This window comes from Centrocercus urophasianus, unplaced genomic scaffold (genome assembly GCF_019232065.1).
Source record: "Centrocercus urophasianus isolate 14NV4802_14NV808 unplaced genomic scaffold, USGS_Curo_1.0 seq_11, whole genome shotgun sequence".
Lineage (NCBI taxonomy): Eukaryota > Metazoa > Chordata > Aves > Galliformes > Phasianidae > Centrocercus > Centrocercus urophasianus.
The window spans coordinates 65,935,645-65,956,699 of NW_024884253.1; the positions used below are offsets into that span (position 1 = coordinate 65,935,645).

At 39.8% G+C, this 21,055-nt stretch overlaps 2 protein-coding genes across 2 annotated transcripts in view; one reads left to right on the forward strand and one right to left on the reverse strand.

The window, feature by feature from the left end:
* The window catches only part of LOC122171554 (zona pellucida binding protein), a 28,771-nt gene extending 22,830 nt beyond the window's left edge, over nt 1–5,941 (forward strand). The window contains 2 exon segments of the mRNA XM_042839219.1: nt 976–1,116; nt 5,893–5,941. Coding sequence (XP_042695153.1) covers nt 976–1,067 — 92 coding nt within the window. The 3' untranslated portion in view covers nt 1,068–1,116; nt 5,893–5,941.
* Nucleotides 5,942–9,782: 3,841 nt separating this feature from the next.
* VWC2 (von Willebrand factor C domain containing 2) overlaps nt 9,783–21,055 on the reverse strand; it is a 49,115-nt gene continuing 37,842 nt past the window's right edge. The window contains exon 3 of the mRNA XM_042808739.1: nt 9,783–9,934. Within this exon, the coding sequence (XP_042664673.1) occupies nt 9,783–9,934 (152 nt within the window). The remainder of the gene's footprint in view (nt 9,935–21,055) is intronic.

Here is a 21,055-nt window from a genome sequence, read left to right on the forward strand (position 1 = left end):
TACTGTTTTTATAACACTTAGTTTCATGTCACACTAATACTTTAAAGTGATGGTTTACTACCAATAGGAGTTTTCTGTTGTAGAAAAGGATTCCAAGTATATCATTTAGTATCCAGCAGCTGTGTAAGTAAGCTACAAGTCACCTAGTTAAGGTTCCATTATCCTTTTCAAGCTGTCCCCTAGATAGCAGATTGCACAGCAGTGGGACAACCTTTTTATCCTGTTGCAATAGAATGCTACCTTGTTCCAATTAAATAAATGAAAGAATCTGTATTATTTCCCAGAAGTGTATCTATAATCTTTGACAAAAAAAATATATTTATTCCTCTGGTATACCAGTAGATGCTTTTGCTTATGGGTATTTGTAAAGCTTTCTCTTTCCTGTAAAGCCATCTTGAGTTACCTAAATTCATGTACTAAAAATGCAAGGTGTAGATGCCATCTACAGAGGACTCCCTCTTGCATATATTTCCTAAGACCTCTAAAATCTTTTCCAGTCAATAGCAGTGGCAAAAAAATGCTAGGGAAGCCAGTAACAGCCCACTGAGAATCAACAGAATCCTGCCAGCCTCAACAAATGAACATAATCCAAGTATTGAAAGTCCTGCTGAAGGTTTGGGCAGTAGAGACTAAGAAGTCGTTACTAAGCTAGGCAAACCAAATAACCAGTTAAACACAGACTCTCTAAAAGGATGGAATGTCTTAAATACCACTGCATACTGAGTACTAATGCTGTTCATTAAAGATCTTTCCTAAACTAAGGCTAATATTGCCAAATTGAAGATAGCTGTAGAATATAAGTTTGAGATGCAACCAAATAGCTGAAATTCTGCTTTCATCAACTAGCAGAATACTGGGGAAAAATAAATGATCTTTCTCTTTTCAAATAGATAAAGATGTATTCTGGATATTTCAAATGTAAATAGTTCTGTATTAATGCCATTGAAATTCATTGATTTTTTTGTGTCCATATAGTTATCTGCAGCCCAAGATCTTACAATCCCAGTAATGGAATTCACTGTCTTCAGTGTGACACCAGTTTGATATACGGAGCAACAACGTGCTGACAATAGAGGGAATGGCAAAGCTGCAATAGGTCTCATGCATTTTAACCTGGTAATATTAATAAATTTTTTATTTAAATATTTATATACTTACCTGAGTACAGTTTGTTCTGTTTACGTCAGTAGGATACACTTGTTTTTAAGAAATAATGATTCATCTGTATATTCTAGTTTGCATCACTTAGGAGTACTTCATTTTTAAGGTCTTTGTAACTACCCACCAGATTAAGAGCAGTGAAGATAATTAACTATTTAAATCAAAAGAAAAAAAAGAAAAAAGGTGGAGCTATTTTGCTTAGTTTGTTCTTTGTTCCAGTCATCTCCTGTTGACATAGATTAGCATAAGGATTCTGTACAGCAGCTTTCATCTGCTTGACTGTTCAGTCTTTGGTTAGGAGAACTGTAGTGAGCAGCTCAATATAGCACCAAGTACAAAAACATGAACAAAACTTTCTTCCAAGGTGAACTATAATAGTAATACTTCAGAAACTTCTTTTCAAATAATGTAAAATTTCTTAGGTTGTGCATCTGTTCTACCATTAAAGATACCAGTTTCAGCTAACATGCTTTTACCTGAAGAAAACAAACAATAACATAAAATACCACGACAATTTTTATGACACTCATTCTTTACTTTTGTAAAAGTGTCAAGAATTAGTGAGTCGATGGCTTAATGCAATCCTTGTTATTGTTACTTATTAGTAGCCTCATTTCAATTGGTATTCTGTAACAGAATTCTGTTTTAAATCCTATTTATACATTCCCTCTGTTAGCTGCAAGACCATGAGAGCTAGATGTGTGTAGGTCATTTTTAGCCCTTTGCCATCTGAAAAACGGGGTTTCCATGTAATTGTGTTTTAAAGCACAAGTACGAACCTCGGGTTTAAAAACATTCATCCTTGCATGTTTTCTTTTCAAAAAAGGACTTAAAAATACTGTACTACTTCTAAGAAGTAACTTTTAAACATGACACTGCTTATTTGTTGATCATTAGCATAAACAGCGTAACAAGCAGAATATATAAAATAGCTATTTTTATCAAATGCCACTTGAAAATAAATAGCTGAGAAAGAGCACGTTAAAAAAAAACATTTAGTACTTAGGAAATCCAACTCTGTTAAACTGTAATCCGTAGAATGTCTGAAAGCTATCCAGTCCTTATTTTCACTTGGTAATAAGAAATAAATGGACCGCAAATGAGAGGAGTCATTACATTTGGTTGGAGTACTGCACATCCTTACGTTATCTTCATAATTTCCCAATCACGACGGCACTAAATTAGTTAGCATTAGTTTGAAGAATCAGTGGCTAAAGAGAAAGCACATTTTGCAGTATTACTTTCCAAAAATATGGAGTTTGTTTTGGTAAAAAAACCCAACCTAACAAGTAATAAAGGCACACAGAGCTTTCTACAGTACGGGTAGCAAATTAATTTGAGAATTATCCTCTGAAATGAATGCAGGCTTTTTAAGGCAGTAAAAATATAAATTAAGCAGTATTTTTACGTTTATATGTCTACCTTTCTATTGTACATCAAAACCAGAACACTCTGGTTGGCAATTTCCAACCATTCCAGCAATTAAAGGGATTAATACCGTCGTATCTGTACTGTGAAGGAGAATAATAAAAATGATGTACTTTTAATTGGGGTATTACACACATTGAAATACTGACTTTCTTGTCTAGGTATTTATATGCACATTAGCAGAGTGCTGAAATGATATATTTTGGCCCTCTTGATAAGTAAAATTCATTTTAATCCACAAAGTTTGCACGCCCTTTATGACATTCAGGAAAAAGTGAAATAAGTGTTACAAAGTTTTGCCTTTGATTTCGTCTGTTATGAACAAAAGCACTTCACACGAACCTTTGGAAATGTTCTCTCTCATTCACTGATTGCAGTCAAGTACAGGTGGTTTATTATGTATATATTATGTGAAAGAAATCCTGATCTCTGTTAACAATATTAAACTGGACTTCTAATTTCCTCTTGCAGTCTTATCTAAACTGTATGCTCTCCTATTGCTGGAGCCAGAACAAAAAAATGTCTTTGTGTATACTGCCAAGGAAAAAGGGTTTCCTTATTTTTCTACTGTCAAAATTAATTGCTTGTTAAATTTATTTTTATTTCATGATTTTAGATCTTCTTTAAGTTTGCTCTTTTCCTCACTCTTTATGAACTGATACATGCATTCCTAATTTCAAAGCTTTTCATAAATTCACCTCTTTGCAATTAGTTACAATCTCTGCTTAAAAAATCTGCAGCAGTGCTCTATTTTGCTGGAACTGGAATGTTTAGTGTTATAGGTGGTATTTTCTCCTTTTTGCCAAATAAATATGAAGCAGGGAAACTTCCTAAGTTCTAAATTAACAAGATTATTGGTAAATCTAGGTGGCAAACTTAGCATTTGCCATAGATACACTCCTAATAATTACTTCAACAGGACTAACTTCCTATTCGTTATTGTATTATTTTCAACAAAAGCTTTTTTTATGCTTTATATTTCCTAGAATTCAAGAAATTTTTAAAAAGCAGGAAACTGTTATGTGTTACAGAAATAGGATCATTACTAGCTAATAGCCAGAAAGGAATTTAAGTAACAAATATTTCTGGTAAATTGAGAGTTGATTGTTTTTAAACACTAGCTTTTGTGCTGATAATTATGTAAATGCTTTTTTATTACTGACTAATTAATACATAATTTTGACTTGTCTGTAACTGATAAATGGCACACGTTTGGACTTTTCCTGTATCTGTCAAAGCCTCCTAAGCATTATGGAGCTATCCAAGTTTAAATACTGAAGTTACCATCAAAAGTAACATCAAATATTACAGATCTTGACAGTACAGTTCATATTACATGATAAGAAAACAAATGAGATTGTTTTCCAAAGTGAGGGAACCTTTCATCATATCTTTTAATTTGTACTGAGGAGCTTAAGAGCTTAATTAAATGTCTTTTCAGCATGGCTTTCAATTTTCAGTGTTGTCCAGAAGGACCAGCTAGAGCACACTACTCAGGGATTTGAACATCTTCATGGACAGAGACTCTGCAACCTGTCAGGACAATCTCTTCCAATAATCAGTCTCCTTTTACACTAAGATTTTTTGTTATCATTTCCAAATGGAATTTCGTAGATTTCAGTTTATGTCTGAATACATTTCCTGTTTACTTTCCTTAAGATATGCTTTGAAAATATCCCTGTAAAACACCTTTATGACACTGTAGATCTGTTTTTCCTTTTATTAACATTCCTGCTGTAACACTCAATTTCTCTGTCTCATATCTCACATCTTTCCTTCTTATCCCATTTTCCCTTTAAAATCTTGCATAAGTATTTAGGTGAATAGCTGCCCTTCCCTCTTGAGTTTTAAATGAGTATCAATATTACTGTTGCACACTAACTGCAATTTTATAATTATCCGAACCCATCTAGAATATTATCTCTTCAGGCACCTACTTACATAGGTTTGAAGCCAAATTAATATACAGTACACTCCTACAGAAATGGACAAAGCCAAACCAAGAATTAATTTGGCATTACTTCAATTGGGAAATAAGCAGAAGCAATAGAAGCAGAAGCAGAAATCTCATACTCATGTCAATGCATCTACATATAAACATCTGAGAAGAATATAGATTTTTCAAGGAACAGTCTTCAAATACAAAATTATTAATGAGCTATCACTATCCCAAAATATGGCTTTCGTAGACACAATTACCTACAAAGTTGAAAAACTCCTCATGTAGGATACATATATAGGTGACTCTGAAAGTAATGCACCCTATTTATTTCCACTGAGGTAACAACAGATAAAAAGAGCACAGTAAAACTATTTGATGGAGCTAATGCTCAGCTGCAAAACAGTTTTTCAACAGTCACCACCATTAGCTAAGCATTTTTGCCAGTGATGAGGCCTGAATGCCTCACCAGTGGAGGTGACCCACTGCTTCACAACTGCTATCATGGCATTGTTGGTTGCCCATGTGGTTCATCTTTCATCAGCCTGAATGGATAGAAGTCAGAAGGTGCAAAATTCAGACTATAGTTGGTGTGGTAGGACAGTTCAGCCAAGATAGGCAATGTGCTCTATGTGCTTCAAACTGGGGCCTGGCATTATCATCTTGCAAGAGAGAAGTTGTCATCTTCTCTGGCCTGACTGGAAGTGTAAGCCTTCAGTTTAGTCAGTATCACAATGTAGCAGTCTGTGTTGATGCTTCCACTGGGTTCCAGAAAATCCAGAAGGATCATCCCTTTCTTATCACAAAGTAGAATGCACATCACTGTACCTGCTGAGGGCTGCATCTTGAACTTATTTTTCTATGGGGAAGTCACATGGTTGTCACACCATGGACTGGCATTTTGATTCAAGCTCATAGTGGTGACCCCATCTCATCACCTGCGGTGCGATGCAGGACACTGTCACCTTCAGCCTTGTACTGGTTCAGTTGGTCCTTATAAACTTGCATATGGTGTTCATTCTCTTCCTCTGTGAGCATTCATTTGTGAGATTCCAGTGTTGCCACCATCACTTCCAGCGTATTGAAGATGATACTCAGTTTAGTGCAGAGTTACCTGGTCATAATCTACTGGTCGGTGTGGATGAGCTGATTGAGATGTTCTTCATTTTGCAGTGACTGTCCAGAATGTGGCTTGTCTTTTATGTCACTGTCACCACTGCTGAAATACACCATTCACCACCTCACTGTGCTCGCAGTGTTTGATCTCTGAAAACATTCAGCAAGCATTAACAAATGTCAGTGGGCACCATCAGTTCTGTATGGAGAAATTCAATGACACCCCTTCGCTTCATCCACACTTCCAGGTCAGACGCCATTTTTTCAGACTGTGTCATCTGTCACATGACAACAAAATGGAACAGAATAGTGGTGGGAAGGTTCTACTTCTATTGAAGTACCACCAACATTAATCTCTGATGTCATGGGCCAACATCATAAAATAGAAGGCTTACTTTCGGAGGAGCTCTCATAATCACATCTGCATTGGAGCTAAAAACAGGTGAGTAAGTGGGCTTCAACTATGCCACCTTTAAGGACAATATACCCAACAAACAAAACCCACTATTAGTTAGCATTATTCTGTAGCAATTACTTATTTATAACTGAGCTTTTTACTTTACTAATGTGCACTTTACTTGCTAATAAATAAATGTAAAATTCCCAATAGCATCTAAATTGACTGTTGAGAGACACCAAGTCTGTATTTTCCTTTTCAGTATTTTTTGATGTTGGTTTCTTTTTTCTGCTGTCAAAAGAATATGTCTCAGTAGATCGGCCAGTGTTCTCTTTAATTTGATTCACTGGAAGTGATGCAGATGGCTTTATTTGTATTTTTTAAAGTTAGATATAGATGTATTACTTGACCAAACCATGACATTTAGAAAAATACACATGGCCAGCACAGCAGCTGTTTTTTTGCTTAGAGATTAAATATGCTTAAAGATGACTGGTCTCTAACTGCATTCTATACTAGCTATTTAAAAAACAAAAACCAACCAACCAAACAAAAAAATTTAATTTCCGTATTTTTTCATTTTCGAATTCCATAAATAGGAAAGTTTATGTTTTAAGCACATCTGTGCAAAATAACATTATGTATCAGGATGGAAATAGCTCCCCAACTCCCATTGCAAAGGCCCACATGCTGCTTGGAGCGATCATCTTCTGGGAGTTTGACTCTGGGGGTCATTTGCCTGTGTGCTGGGGTTGCTGATGGTATTACCGGGTACTGGGTCTGGCTGGGATGGAGTTATTCTTCAAATAGCCTGTCTGGTGTTGTGTTTTAGGTTTGTAACCAAAAGGATGCCATTAACACACTGATGTTTTAGCTGTTGCTGAACAGACCTTGCACACCGTCAAGGCCTTTTCTGTTTCTTAATCTGCTTCCCCGGTAAATTGGGGGAGCGCAAGAGTTTGGGTACAGTCATAACCATGCAGATGACCCACACTAACCAAAGAGATATTCCACACCATACAACACCACACTTAGCAATAAAACAGAGCAGAGCAATATTTAGGTACATTAATTGTTTTTTGTTCAAGAACTGGCTAGGAACCAATCTGCCTATGAGAGGTGGTGAGTGATTGCCTTTTCATCATCACTTGTTTTTTCACTTTTTTTTTTCCTCCTCCCGTTCTCATTCTCTCACTTTTGCTCTTCCTTTTCTCTTCTGTGTCTCACTGGGAACAGAATGTTGTGAGGTGGGTGGGTAAATGAGCTGCTGTATGGTGCTGCCTTGCCTCCTGGGATAACAACAAATACCTGTACTCCCTGGTTCCACAGCTGGGTGAGGCTGCTGACATCTGCCCATCCTCAGGAATGGCCAAAAAGCTCTCATCGTAATAATACTAGAGGACAAAGTTGGACACGGCCAGTGACCTTGGCATGAAGAAGGTCCAAAGATTATCCACTTCTATCTCACTATGTTAAAACAATAAAGAAATTGCATCTTAGCAGACTTGAAGATTATATCTCAAACAGAAAGATTATATCTCAAAATATAGTCTTCAAGAAATAATTCATAGAGCTGTCTGTCAAGATGAATTTGTTCAGGACAATCTATATCAAATGGGAACGGACCAACCTATTGCTAAACTAAAGATTACACGAATATGTTGGTGCCAGGAATGAAAGATGAAAAATATCATTTGGAAAAAAAAGAAAAGCAATAAAAAATAGCTATAAAAGTTACACTAGGAAGACACAGTAAAATAGCCTTTAACCTTGTCATCAGTACTTCAAGAAAGAAAACTTCCCAGACGAACATAAATTCGAGCCCAAAGAAAGACGATAAAGCTTAACAAAAGCTTCAGTGAAGCGGAAGCTACAAATGAGAGACAAAACACATCCTCTCCTCTTCCAAGAAACAAAATAAATCTTCAGTCTGTATCATTCTTCACAGCCAGCAGCTGAGTTAGTGACAAGCCAGTTGTAATACTTCTAGCATCCCTGCTGGGAATTCAGGCAACTGGAGAACAGCAGTCTCCATGCAGTGTTTACATACATGCATATCCACTTCAGGGAAAGCTATTTACTGGATTTTTGAGTGATTTAAGCTATTCAAATCAATAATGTCTTCCCCTCTCCCACTGCTCTGTGAGTAGGCCGTGTCTGACTGTCACAGGACTGTCTGTGCAAGAGATGGTTTCTTCATTTCTATCACTCCTCTTTTCCCATTCAAGACAAAGTAAGTCCCAGAAATAGACAGACACAAACTCAAAGTACAGACTGGAAGAGAGAACTGCGATTGACTGAAGTCACAGGCAAAACTTCCGTGGTCTTCATCAGTACCAGAAAATCCCACTTTGTATGGATCCAAACCTGGAAACCAGGTTAGTGCATGGCAATAAGTAGCAAGGAGTAAAAGGGAATCAAGCAATGTTATTCATTTTCTGATATTTATTCATCACATTCTTTTTTTTTTTTTTTTTTTTTTTTTTTTATGAAAAGCTTAAAGTAAGCCCTTGTTTGTGTGTGTTCTCTTGAGCCACTGACTTAGCAGATATTCAAAGCAGATGCAATCCAGGAGTTGGAGATAAGCTAAATTAAAACCAACATGGATCTAAACAAAGGCTGTAAGCGTCGGAAGCAGGGAGATGTGATTCACTCCGTGTGTGTCCAGAGTCAGCTTCTGCGCTATAAATCCTTTGATGGATTCGAAGAGCTGGCTCAAAACATTTCTCGTCAACACACAGTTACACAACCTGTGCAGGCAGCCAGACAGATTGAGATGAATCAAAAAGCTGAACAAGCACCAGCAAGGCAGAAACAGCAAGGTCTAGGGGATGGTTCTCTCTTGCCCAAGGATGTGTGTGTGCAGCCACAGCCCATCCACACGTCTCCACATCTACTGCAGGTTACATTGATGATGCCACTCACTGACTTACCCTATTTCCACCAGCTCAGCAGTGCTGTATTGTTGATGTCACAGAGGCATTTGCCCTGCTGTAATATCTTACGTCTGAACTTTGTATTATGAACTGATTTGGTCTAATTAAGGTTTTATAAAAACAGATAAGAAAGACCAGTTTTGTATTACTGCTTCAAGTGATCTCAGCTGTGGACCAGCAGACCTATACCAGTGCAGCTAAGAAAAGGAGCTGACTCACTTTTATATTACAGCACTACTCTTAAGTGCATAAGTGAGCACATTCTCTGAAAGCATACTGGACTACATTTTTTTCCAACAGCAAGGATGTCGAAGTTTTATCATATAGTCACTCCTTCCTGGCCAATAAACTGAAAGGAAACAAATAGAAAAAAAGCGAACACAAGAACCCAAAGAAAACTCTACTATGATAAAACTAGAATAGAAGTGTAATGTTTAGTTATGTGCATGTACACAACAGGACAGGCAATGATACAGTACTTTAATCTGTACTGTCTATATAAAACATTTATTTTTAAGCTCTATGTTAGTATAGAAATACATAGAATATTTTATAGAGTGTATTTTAGTGTACTCACTGTGAAAATAACACATTTATTAAGACAAGTATTCTTATGTCCAAACTTTATTTAAATATACGCACTGCTTTGCCTTGCAGAATTACGTGACTGTGAAAAACAAAGTATCCATAGTCAATTTGCTCCTCACCAGAATCTTCTCATTGCGATTTCCCTGGGTCATCCACAGTGCTCACTGCTGTGAGATAGTTTATAAAAACCATGAGAGTTCTTGGACTGGTAGATTTCCTATATTTGTTTGCATTCATGTCTAGTGCACATAGCTTGTCGTTCAATTCTCCATGTGCCTTCTTCATAAGTGCAGTGACATATAGTGCATTCGTCAGTCTTCACCTCTCGGCCCGCAGGAATGACAGTGGTTTCTGCAAAGCAGTTTGGACCTAAAGAAAGGAAAGAGTTTGTTACATGATACCCACAGCACACCATAATCCAACACAATTCAGTTTTAGTCTCGAGGACTGAAAATCTAACACAAAGTCAGTAACACTGGGCACAGTTAACAAACAGGATCGTTGTACACATCACATAAAAGAGGCAAAGAGGAAAGGAGCCTTGCCTTCTAAACAGGATTCTGATTTTCTTCTGGTTTCAGCAAGGGCTGCCCTGCCCTCTGCAAGTGAAGTGAGATACATCCCTTGTGTGAACACAGCTATGACAGGCACAGACTGGTCAGAATGCCAAAAAAAGATTTAAGCAAGAGAAAAACCTGGTCATCGATGATGAAAAAATGCTATTAGGGAGCAGATTATAAATGTGATCAATTCTCCATTGGAAGCACACAGTGCATTTTGTGTAGTAGTCAAAGTATCAGATTAGTTTATTTTTCATTTCATGAGAAATCCCAGGACGTAGAAGTACCAGCCTCTTCTGAATAAAGTCTCTTTTCATGGTTCATGGACAGAATGAAGTATTCCATTTTATGTAAGTCAGCAAGTGTACAAACGTCCCTTTTGTAGTACATTGAAATGACTTCATTTCCAAGGAGGAGGCAGGAGAACAAGCCACCAGCACTAAGTTCACAGCACTAATCTGATCCTTTCAGAAGGTGACATCCTCACATCTCTCCACTGCAGAAGGCTGCGCATGCTGCATTATCTACAGCTCTGTTAAAAAGAAGTATCTATTTCTGCCTTGAATATCCACACACGTATGTAAAGCAGCACTAAACCCTAACAATCACCTCCTGTTATTTATGTTCTCAGCACGACTGGGCCCGCTATTCACTGAGAGCACAGAACTGCTGGGGCACAGCCTGGTTATCCTGCAGTATTGTGTGCCACCACCTACCAGGTAGAATGTGCAGCGTGGAGCAGCGTGCTCCCATCCCTTCTGATACTGTGATGCAGCTGAAATTCTGATGGAAAGCTCTGGCAGTCAACTGCCAGCCTGTCTGCCACACCAGTAAATAAATCACAGGTGAAGTTTAATCTTCCACCCCCAGAACTCTGCTGTAGGAACTAAGCCACACACTTTTATTAAAGCATTTTCTCTGAAAACCGGAGGTCGGTGCTAGCTCCACATTTTAAACCACAACTCAAATAGTTCACAGATCAAATGTAATAGTTGTATCTCTGGTTCAGACGGTGCATTCATGCACTGATATAGCAGCCAACAAGCAGTTGGCTGGCTCACATCCAGCTTCTTGTCCACCAGGACCCCCAAGTCTTTCTCCACACATCTCATGTAAAGTTATCTGCATTACTACCCTAGACTGCTTTTGTGTTTGCCCATCCCTCAGCCTGTCCCTACAGCACACTAAGCAGGAGAGAGGACCCGACCAGTGCAGAAGGATGAGCTGCTGGATACCTCTGCACATGGGGCACTGTCATGCTCACAGCTGAGATAAAGCAATTATTGACTATGCCATTCTCCATGGAATTTTGAGAGATTTCCACTGTAAGCTGCATAGCTCTGTATCAGTTAAATACACTATTCTTCTGGGCATACTAAGCTTTCATCCCAAGATGGGTCCATCCTCACCTTAGTGAGATACCTGAGTGTTTTACATGCCAGCTCATAATAGCTTTTTGATATAGAAAGCTGCATGACAAAGAGTTAAAATATTAAAAGTAGAATCTACTTTCCATGAAGAAATTCTCCATGAGACCTGCAAGACCACTTGAAATTCAACCACTATTTAAAAAGCATGAGAAAAACACGTGATGACAATCCCATGTACAAGATTTAATTCATTCTGGAAAAATCGGTGCTACAGGCTATACTTGATTATAAAAACCAGACAGAGAACAAAGTAAAAGCTGTACAACATATGTAATGTAATTCACTAGAATTCAGAGTGTGGGGAGTTGCCCATCATGGGTATTGTGCTAATGAACCAGTAACTGATACTATTCTTCCTCCTTGGAGGGGAAACTGAGAAATTGAGGATTTTAATGGGCAGTGGGACAAGAAGGTCGAGTGGGCATAGGAAGGGTGGTTTTAGACCAGAAAGTGCCATTTCCTCACTCTCCTTTAGGAGGAAAACAGAAAGTGGTGTCTCCTCCAAACTCAGAGTGGATACGCTGCCTGAAAGGCATGGCATTTTCTGGAACTTCTCCTTTACTTAAAATTGTGCAGTTCATATAGATTTAGTGGGATTTCCAGCTTCCTGTCACAAAGGGCAGGATATTTTGTGAGTCCTTAAATAGTTCTCCAAATTACCTCACTTCGCACATGAGAAGCATTTCAAAGTAAGAGGGGGGGCTGCTCTAATGCCAAAGTGTTGGTGGATTTTCTGGCTGGATGTTACTGGTGTACAGTAAGTTGCAGAGTGCAGCTCCTCTCTGTTGCCTACAAAGCAGGCTGCCTGCTTTCTGCCAACCTGCAGGGACACCACTGCAGTGACATCTTGTGTCTGTGCATCCTACAGCAGCAGTGTGTTCTTGGAGCCTATTTCGTCTACTGCACAAACATCCTGGGCCACATCCCTAATTGAGTATGTTCATGTAGCTCTAAGGAAGGTTGTGGTGCTGCACATCTTTGCAGTGAATTAAGATCTTACTGTATCACTCTTAAACCTGGCAGAAAATTCAATACGACCTATTGTACCAATTCCAAGCACAGTTTGAAATCTACCACGACATCATTTGTTTTCCTAAAGCATGTCCTGACACTGTCAGACTCTGAGCCATATCATACTGGTACCTGTGGAGATTCCTTTTCCAGGGCTAAAGCACTGCTACTGCTGCTGTCTCAGCAATGCCTCAAAGCAGCAAACTGACTGCAAGCCCTGCGTTGTCACACTGAGCACCAGATTGGAGTGCTTGAAATGTTCGAAACAGTGAATCACAGCTTCCAAAACTGCGTTTGCGCTGGGATGTAATCAATCAGGAGAGCCTATCTGGTGGTTAATTTATAACCAGAGTCTCATTTCATACATATTTTTAAAATTTTATAACTGTTATCCAGATAAATGCAACAACTGCACTCTTCCCTCCCTTCCCCCCCCCCCCCCCCCAAATTCCTTATGATGATACTTTGCAAAGCTTCCGGTGACTTATGTTTTATGCTTTAGTGTTGATAAATGCAACAATTCAATTAAAATGCAAATTCTATTATCTCAAAAGAAAACAGCTGATACCAATTATCAACAGAGAATGCCCAAGCCACTCACCTACAGAAGCAACAGTATCTGTAACCTTGACAACCTTGCCAGAGTCTCTCTGAAGCTTTTCCTCCTCCTCCCCTTCCACCAAACCGCAGCTGCTCTCTATAGAGTTGTATCTATTTGCTCTGCAGCCCGCCCCTGATTTTGCATAGGCACATGTTCCTATTAGTTCATAGATACAAGTCATACAAAGTAACCCGGTAAATCATGTTCTAATCAACTGTTTTCGTCAGGTATTAGACCAAATTATGGACAAAGAAATCTGTTCAACTGCAAGTTAATTTGTTTGCCTGGAGAATAAGTCATGGCAAATTTTAGCCAATTAGAACTGCAGTGACAACCTCTGCAATATAATATTCTGATGTAAGACTGCTCTGGGCTTTGGTTTCATACAAACTGTCTAATAGCTGACCTTCCAGTAGCTCCTCACAGCAGTCAAACAGGTCACTTCTAAGGTATCTGATAGCATACCTGTCTACATTGACAGCTACACGACAGTCATCACTGTGGCATTACAGCACTTTCTAAATGTCATAAGTTCAGCATTTAGCATAGCTCCTCTCTTCCCTTCCCTTCCCATTTAACAAAGAGATTTCCAACAGTTAGTACATGAAAGACATATTCTATGCTTGTCCTGGAAGCTTAAGAAGCACACTGTACCTGCAACAGCCAAAAGGTGCAGAGGGAAGTGCATGGGAACAGAGCAAACATGCAGCAACAGTTCCTACTGTACAGTCCCAGTTTCAAGAACTCTGAATTGGAGGAACTGTAAATGGCTCCTGTGTGCCCCGTAGTCATTCATACAATACATTCATACTTCTCTACAATTAGCCTCTCCAAAACCCTGGTGAACACATAAAAGCTTCTACTGCACTTGGTGGCAAGGAGATCCACAGCTCTTGTGTGCAGCATAAAGGAGGTTTTTTTTGCCTTCTGCCTTCCACCTGCTACATAAATTTGGTTCCCCAAACAGCTCTAGAGGCAGAGGCAACAACAGCCATTCCCCATTTGCTGTGTCATTCCAGTAGCCCGCTACTGCATTCCCCACCTCCCCCATTACCACACCTGCAGACCGAGGAGGCCAGCTCTGTAATCGCAGCCCCTGCTGATTACTTCAAGTCCTTTCCGGGCTCTGTGGAGCAGCCATGCACACGATGAGCAAGCTGCAGAAACACCGCAAACACCACAGACTTCTGCTGTGCCACAGTGATTCTCTGCGGTGCTTCCTGTCTCCCTCTTGTGTCCTGACATTTGACTGTGTGTTGTGACTACTGATGGACTACTGATGGCATTTTCACGAAATTCTTGATTTTATATCAGATGGAATGCCTACAGAAATAAATGTTTATCAGAATTATGGAAAGGCTTTGGTTGGAAGGGGCCTTAAAGCCCACCCAGCCCCAACTCGTGCCAAGGGCAGGGCTGCAACCCACCATCTCAGCTGCCCAGGGCCCCATCCAACCTGGCCTTGAGTGCCTCCAGGAATGGGGAACCCACAGCTTCTCTGGGTAGCCTGTCCAGCTCCAGCACCTCAGCACCCTCTGAGTGAAGGCATATAATCTAAATTCCCCCTCTTCTAGTTTAAAACCATTGCTCCTGTTGCCTTTTGTTGTTACAGAAAACTTTCCTCTTCCAGCAAATTACTTGGCAGTCTTCCACATACTGCTACAACATTTGGTAACTCCAGGAACAAGACGGAGAAGTCTTCCCCTCATGGTTCAGATCCTTCGTCCTGGCTTGGTCATTCCTCAGGCTTCTATGTGATCTGCTGCAGGCACAGAGGGACTGGCAGCACACACAGGCCTGGAAACAGGAGCAGACAAGCTTCCTTCCTCCACTCCTTGCTGCACTGCTGGGACCCAGTATGTCGCAGCACAAAGTTGACTTTTATTCAGCTGCATCCCAGCTGGAAGCCACACTTGGGGTATAAGATCTGAGGAGCAAACCAGGGGTACAAGCTGACCATGCCTGCCTCCCAGCACAGCGCCAACACAGCCAGGTTTGAATGCAGGCCGTGCCTCCCTCATTCCTCTCTCATCTAATCGCGTTCTCTGAAGATGGTATCTGCACGTACTTTGTGCCCTTCCAATCTCTAATCTCTTCTAAGGGTCCATATCTCTCTGACTTGATTTTGTTTCCCTCTCATGTGGATATATATAATACATTTATCTCCTACCGAATGCCAGCCTGTAAGATAAAGCACAAAAAGCAGCTAGCAAAAGCAGTCTGTGAGGAGTGCAGCAGAGTCTCATTCCCTCACAACAATAAGTTCATCACCCTGCTGCTGCTGACGTGCCGACAGCTCCCAGCCCAGCGCAACCTTTTGCTCCCCTCAGTACCTTTCGATGCTGCTGAGCCAAATCCAAAATAGAGTTTTCAATTACAGAAGAAGGATTTGGGTAGACCCAATTTTAAGAGCAATTTAGGACCCTTAGGAGCCATGAACTGTTTCCGTACCTTATCAATGCCTTAAGATACTGGCAGCCAGAGAACCATGGCAAATATCTTAATAGACTCAGTAAATGTGTATGTATGACAGGGAGAATAAAAATAAAGGTATTCATCCATTTGTGGTTTCACCTAGCTGCAGCAGGAAATAATGTGCTGTCTTTCATAAAAGCAGTGTTCTGTTCACGCTAGACAGAGCCTTTGTGCTTTTAAGAATAATAAACTCCCTCCCCTTTTTAGGGTCATGTTTTGTTAGATGCACGGCAAACTGACAGATTGCAAGAAAATACACCAAAGGCAAAACAATTAAAAACAGTGTTTTGCCATGTTCTTCAGAAGAGTGGGTGTAAACAGCATCTGCTGCCATGGGACAACAGAAGATGCTCAATGAAGTTCTTGTAACAAAATGGGCTGATCACATCCTCAATGGCATGGCTGTCACAGCGGGGATATCACAGCCAGGCACCTGCTATAATTTGCGCATTTGTATGTGTGCATGTGTTGCACATCTTAATACAAAAGATAAAAAAGCCACAATCTAATTCAGGCTTGGGTTTTTATACCCTGCTTATCAGACTCTCAAACCCTGATTATGATTACGTTCTATTTTCCTTTTAATTTGTCGTACATAACAGTTCTATTGATGTTTTGGTCTGGTTCCCATCCTAAAAATATGACAAGTGTCCAAAAATTTGATGGACTAGCAAGTAATCTCAGCCCCTGTGACGACGCCTGACAGCACTGACCCTTCCAAGTCCAATTCTCACCACCGTGCACTTTGTGGTGACATGATCACCTGCGAAACAACCATGCAAAATGCTGTGTATCACAACCAGGGCTGCACAATTACTCCTTCACAGACAGAAATGGCTTGCAAGAAGGGAACAGTGTGTAATCATGTCTACATGGATCTTTATGTGTATTCGGAGAAGAGAAATTTAGATATCGGCTTTTTGTGTACAGAACAAAAAGCAGCTCAGGCACATCGAACACTCCACAATCAAATACTGCACGAGGCAAACAGAAAGCCTCGGAGCATAAAAGGGTTCAATTAAATATGAGGCTTGAGTGCCACAAAAATAAACTGCATCAAACAACTTCCTTTATCCCTGAAAATATGGGAAGGACTCAAATACTCTACTTACAATGGTTTTCAGAAGTCTTACGGCTCATAAAAGAATATTGTGTTCCACCCAGAAACGGCACCAATTAGACATGAGCTGAGCATTGTGTCTATCTCTCAGCGAATTGTATCAACACTCTGAGCCAGCAAGCAGCACATCAGTTTTGCACATAGCTTTCTTGCAGCTCCACCACCACCCAGGTGGCAGGAAAATGAGAGACGGGCTGTAATGCTTTGGGAAGAGTCACGTTAGAGACCTTTGACAAGGAAAGACTCACAGAAGGGCTGCCGGGAGCATGAAGTTAACAGGGTGAATCCTTCCCCCTTCAGCTGTTTTTTCACCCAGTGATTGCTGGGCCTAGTGAGGTTCAGTGCCTGATGAATGATCACACACCTCTTGGCCCCAACCTCTCTTAGCCTCACCAGGACACATCAGCCTGTTCTTCAGATTCAGAAAGCTGCATGAAATGCCTCTGCTGAGAGATCCCGAGCAAGTTATCCTAAAAAACTACTGGGCAAATTAGAACAAGCTTTGCACTTTCAAACGCATGCGCTAAGGGCCAGTAATTTAACGCATCAGAGCACTGCTAACATAGGGACTAAAAGCATTCTAATTTGAAAAACCACTGCTGCACTGGCTGCCATACAGTCCATCAGCCAGGCTGGTTAGGTCAACAAGAGGTGTGCAGTAACACACAGGGTTGGACAGATCTGGAAAAGTGCACAAAGTGCAGCATGCTAATGTGTGTTCAAGAATTCTTACGGAAAAAATGCCTTAAGACTTCAGCTACATTGAAAGCTAAAGTGGTACTCAAGTTATACTAACACAGCTTTGGCAGTCAGTGGAATAAAAATCTGTGTTTTTCTAGTTACTTCAGACCATTGGAAAGTGAGAATAGGTACAGAAGGTTATCAGTGGCTACCGATTGCTACAAGTCGTTCAATCAAAACAACAACAAAACAGTACTGGCCAAGTGTCAGCCATTTTTTAACCTTATTTTAGAACGAATACACTGCACCATGTTAAATCAGGAATCGTTCTTCTTAATGAAAACTACTTATAAATAAACACTAGAGCCACTCAGTTCCAGAAAGACTGTTTCATCAGACAGTAATTAACTACTTTCCCAACTAAACAGTCCTCTTGCAAAATTAGGTGATAAGGGTTTGGTTTGGCAGTTTTGTTATTCTTGCTTTCCCAGGGGCTTGCCTACACATACAGATTCCTAGGCCCTCATCCAGTTTCCTTGGCAATGGCTTTCTCTGGTTGTACTTGTAGAGATGGAGCTAACAAGGCTCTCTAGTTCATCTACTGAAGTGACACAAACTAAACTAGAAGAGGCAGCTGTACTGGAGGATCACAGTTTGGTGTCGCAGATGCTACTTGCAGTGTAATGATGCTACTTGCAGTGTAACTACACAGCAGTGCTGTGAAAAACATGGTTAAGAACAGACACAGAGATTAGGAGTTCAGACTCTTAAAGGGAGTAAAGTTTGTGCACTGACAGAAATAAATGGTTTGGAGTACCAGAAGTGTTAACTTCATACCAAGATAGTCGTCTTCTAGCAATTTCTAGAACATATGTACAGAGTTGTGCTCATTACCCATTTCCTCTGAGTTCAGTGACAAAAGGTGAGCGTTCAACAAAGGCTGGCTGCAGTGCACAGATATCATCCCTCAGTTGCAGTTCGTTGTATGATGAAGCACCATCTTAGTCTTTGGTGGTCTCTGAAAAAAGGCTTCCGTGACCAGAGCAGGAGTTGCAAAACAGATTCCCTCCTCAAACAACAGTCATATTGAGTTCATATAATGAATTCTAACAACATCCTTTGCATGCACTTTTGCCTTTATTCACTAAAATTATAAGCTGTATTTCCAAGACTGGAAAAACGAGTTTACTTCATTGGAGACAGAAAAGAAAATGAAAAGCCTCTTTGCTTATCAGTCCTAATGAATTACCACTATTCTGAGGTACGAAAACTTCCAAGGTGTACAGTTGTAATTGTTGGTCATTTTAAGTTGCTGCAGCATTACATGAATATATGTGAAACCAACAGAGATGTAAAGTTTTCTCAAGATGAAGTTCTTTACGAAATTTAAGGTGCGCCTACCCAAGTTACTCCACAACTGAGAAAAATCACAGTATTATGGATAAAAGACAGGTTATTCTATGCTTTCCATGCTACAAAATCAATAACACTACCCTTTCTTCCACTTGAATGATTTTTCCCTGGTGGTTATGAAACACAGAACTATGACAGCCTACTTTGGAAAGACTGCATTTCGTGCCTGTTCTAGAAGAGAAAAAATGAGGGGCAGAACAAAAGCAGTGCTGTGAAAGAACAACCTTCTTCTCAGTGGTGCCCCTGCACAGCTCTGTATCCATGGGGCCTTGATGATGCCTGGGGAAACTCTGGCCTGAGTCCGTTCTTCAGGGAGCAGAGCACAAATTTAAGGCTCAGTTCCTGACAAGGTTTTAGGACTTTACCTACAGAGAGCTACTTAGAAATGCAACCAACAGCTAAATAAATCTAAATATATTAAGTTGCAACTTAATCCACCATTGTATTGTAGAAGACAATTCCCTCATGTTTCCATTTCTATCACAATTCATTAATCAATAACTATTCAAAAGAGATGCTTTAGAGTAAGAAGAGAAGGAAACCAGAAGACAGTTGATTCACTGTGAGGCAAAACAGTCAGAAGTGGCGTTGGAAAAAAAACAAATTAGTGAGAACACAAGCTGTAAGGAAAAAGGCAGTTTTTAAAAGATCATCTATGCTTACATGGAAAGACAGGTGATTTGAAGCGAGAGACATGAATTATGAAAAATTCAGGAACTGGTTTTGTTAATATTGAAATTGTCTCTGGGAGTTACACAAATCCTTTCATCCTAGATGAGTACTGCAGCACAGATATTGCATATCATTTAAAGGTGCAGATATAGAAGGTTATGCACTAGCTAAAATAAATTTTCTACATAATATTGCTCTACTTCTTCATTTTTGGTGTCAGAGTTCAGTGCTGATTTTTACATGTGCATAATTAAGACTGTCATTTGACACTGTAGCACTCTTCAGCTGTCTTAGTACACACTTTTCCTCTCCATTACACAGGCCTGGAAGGAAACTGGAAGGAAAGCAGCAGAGGAGTGAATCCCCTTAGAGTAGCCATGTCTGTGTACAGGAATATATTTATGTAGTTATGGGTTAGGGTCTTGTGAAAGAAACTTAATATGAGGATAAGCCATTCCCACTGCAAATTTTTAAGAGATAACAATGGATCCATTTTATGTATTTAGCCACCAACTCTAACATCACTGGGAGGGCTGTTTTGGCTAGAATGAGGCAACAGTTGAGAGGAGTCAGATAGTAGGATACAGACATAACTTCAAAAGAAATCAAGGCTCATGCAGCAGTTGCAAGACTACAGTCTAAGCAACAGAAATTCATATATGAAAGTGATGAAGTGGGAAGCAACATGATATTTTCTGTCACTGGCTGAACATTTTACATATCCTATCACTAAGCCATAAACAGACACTACCAACATTACATAATCTACTGTTCATAGGAGCAGTCACTTCAAGTTCCAGCAAAGATGCTCTTGAAAAAGTAGCAAATCAGGCCTTATTGACCAGAAAACTGCCTTGGCTAAAAACAAACTGCCCACCAGACAGCAGGCCCCAAAGCTGGTCAAGCTGGCAGAGGGTTAAGCTGGTCTGCTTCCAAGACTTCTCTTACTTTTTTTCCCCAGCACATCAGACTTCTGGAGCAATTATTGAGGCACAAAAGCCAGTCTTTGTGTTTACAGTAATAGAATTATTGTAAACTTATTCTTAAACATTTCCACACGTTATGTGTTTTTTCTTGTAAAATTATCTCCAAAGGCAAGTATTAGGGAAGAAAAAATTCTGGAGGAAAAACAGCTGGCACTTTTATGTTTATCTGAAAGCCATGTTTGTTTTCTTCTAGGCAAAACTGGAGCCTTAGGAACTCATAAATGATTCCCAAGACACTTTGAACTGATTTTCACAAAACTCAAATTATTGCACCAGAAAAAGAGTAGTAAATAAAATGAAAGTGGCAAAACTAGAAATTACACTTTATTTTCCTACTGAAGCTACTACTCCTAAATACCCTATAAGCAGCAATTAAAAGCTCAATTTACAATGATAGCCACTCCATTTGTCTTTAGGGCATTCTTCCACCCTGTGGTAATAAAAACGATCCTTCCTCACCTATAGTACACACAGCATTTGCAGGAGGATGGCCAGGAAAAATGATGTGGATAGTAAGTTATTAGTTTACAGAACCCCCCTG